The 2,495-nt window shown below is 45.9% G+C and overlaps 1 protein-coding gene across 1 annotated transcript in view; it reads right to left on the bottom strand.

Annotated features, from left to right (window-relative positions):
* The window catches only part of LOC106816240 (nephrocystin-4-like), a gene marked incomplete at its 5' end in the record, with an annotated part of 52,613 nt that overhangs the window by 30,716 nt on the left and 19,402 nt on the right, over positions 1 to 2,495 (bottom strand). Inside the window, 4 exons of the mRNA XM_014820825.1 lie at positions 284 to 398; positions 772 to 864; positions 1,505 to 1,693; positions 2,149 to 2,252. Of these exons, the coding sequence (XP_014676311.1) occupies positions 284 to 398; positions 772 to 864; positions 1,505 to 1,693; positions 2,149 to 2,252 (501 nt within the window). The remainder of the gene's footprint in view (positions 1 to 283; positions 399 to 771; positions 865 to 1,504; positions 1,694 to 2,148; positions 2,253 to 2,495) is intronic.

Below are 2,495 nucleotides of genomic sequence, written 5' to 3'. Positions count from 1 at the left end.
CGACGGCGCCCCCTGACTGCATCACGCTCGGCCACATCGACGGCGCCCCCTGGCTGCATCACGCTCGGCCACATCGACGGCGCCCCCTGGCTGCATCACGCTCGGCCACCTCGACGGCGCCCCCTGGCTGCATCACCAGCGGCCACATCGACGGCGCCCCCTGGCTGCATCAACAGCGCCCCCTGGCTGCATCACCCGCTGCCACATCGACGGCCCCCCCTGGCTGCATCACCCGCGGCCACCTCGACGGCGCCCCCTGGCTGCATCAACAGCGCCCCCTCACCTGGTATCCGGGCGGACCCTTCAGCATGGAGCCGTCTCGGTCGAGGCGTTGTAGGATACAGGGCATCGACTTTGGATCGGCCGACAACTCAACCTCCGGACCGCCCAGCAGTAACCTGCAGATACAACGTCGTCATGGCAACCAATTACAGTCGTTGAAACCACAGCACATAGGGTGATAGCTGTCAATCAAACTGCAGCTTGATCGTTGTAGGGTCCGTGAGACAGTAAGATGGCGAAAGAGTGAGACAGTGAAATGGTGAGACAGCAATTTATTGAGACGATGAGGCACTGAGAGAGTGACAGTGCGAGGCGATGGGATGTTGAGATAATGAGAAATTGGGACGAGGCATTGAGACAGTAAGGGAGTCAGACAGTGAGACGATGAGACAGTGAGACAGTGAGGTAGAAAGATTAGGCAACAACATGAGATATTGAGACAGGGAGACAGTGAGGCGGTGAGGCGGTGAGCGAGAGAACTTGGCTAACCTTTCTGTAGTAAGCTGTGGGAACCTGTAGAACTGGAATGTGAAGAACACGGCACCATGCTGCCTGGCACCCACATGCGGTGGCGTCACCATCCTGTAATGCAGCAGCAGACATCGTTAGCAAATATCAATCGTTATCAATCATCGTGATCGGTCACAGATCAAACGGATTGTCATACGGATAAAATTTGAACATTTTTCATGGCATTCCAGTCCCTGCTTTCGGATTAATAAGGAATTTTGGGGAAATTACGGCAAGCTGGAGAGTCACCAAGGCAAATATTTAAAAAGAATACTTATCAAGGGCCTTTACTTTTAAACAATACACAACAACTTAACATTAGCAACCCATTACATGGGACATAGAGGGATACATAACATATGCAAAGCTTGAATTTTATGGAGCAGCAACGGATGCAGAGCAGGTAGGGTGGTGCAGCCACAATAGACCATCAAGTTGGACACAGTCCAACTTTCAGAACCAACCGGACAAGAATGCAGGGCGATCATGGCACTCGCCATTTGTGCCACCACAAAATCTGCACAGTTTGTGCCACCACAAAACCCGCAGTTTGTGCCAACACAATATCCGCACAGTTGTGGCACCACAAAATCACCACAGTTTTTGCCACCACAATATCCACACAGTTGTGGCACCACAAAATCCGCACACTTTGTGGCACCACAAAATCCGAGTCCTGAAATTGTCGTGGCTGTGACCGTTGCTCACATACCTGGAATACGCTAGAAACTGCAGCACAATCTCGTTGCACTGTAGCAGGTCGCCCGCCTCCTTCCTCGGGTCAAAGGTCATGACCTCGGTCGGGTCAATGACCTCGGGTGCTTCCCCCTTGATGTCCAGTAAGGAGGGGAAGCCGGCAGAGTAGAGGCGCGCGTAGGCGGCTCGAGATAACCCGTAGCTCCTACGATAAACACAGACAGGCATGATAGCTCAAGTAAAACCATATCACATACAACTCATTTGCAATGTAATTATAACTTATAATGTATAACTTATAATGTATAACTTATAATGTATAACTTATAATGTATAACTTATAATGTATAACTTATAATGTATAACTTATTAATGTTATTAATGTTATATTAATGTTAATTTATAATGTAATTTCATAATATCCCCCCCATAAACACGGACAAATAAATTATTACAATTAAGATATCAGAGAAAACTAACACCTATGAGTAACATAGGCAGGCAAGTTAGTGCAGAGTTAAGCTAAGATAAAACCGTAGCACCTACATTGATTGTATACTGCTATTGACTGTTTAGACTATTTTTGACTGTTTAGACTGTTTTTGACTATTGACTGACTTTTTTTATTGACTATTAGACAAACGGTTAAATCAACCTTACCTGCCAGACGTGGGACCTGTGACAAGTATCGGAGCGTGAACAGGAGTGAAGGGCAACTCTGTGATGTCACGTGACATGGCCGCATCTTGCTGCATAGTGCTGGACTGAAGCAGGAGATAGAAACGCAATCAGTAACAAAGTCATAGAAATAATACCTAATAATAACACGTACAATACTTATAGTAATACATGAAATAATAAGTGTATAGTAATAAAATATATAATTCGTATAATAGTAACTCATACTAATTAGAAATATAAATATATATATTATATCAGGAGTAGATAATAGAGATCTAGAGATCTAGAGATAATAGAGATCTCTATTATCTACTCCTGATATAATA

Source organism: Priapulus caudatus, unplaced genomic scaffold, assembly GCF_000485595.1.
Source record: "Priapulus caudatus unplaced genomic scaffold, Priapulus_caudatus-5.0.1 Scaffold1325, whole genome shotgun sequence".
Classification (NCBI taxonomy): Eukaryota; Metazoa; Priapulida; class Priapulimorpha; order Priapulimorphida; family Priapulidae; genus Priapulus; species Priapulus caudatus.
The sequence above is the reverse complement of the archived record's forward strand: the minus strand, read 5'-3'. Positions and strand labels throughout refer to the sequence as shown.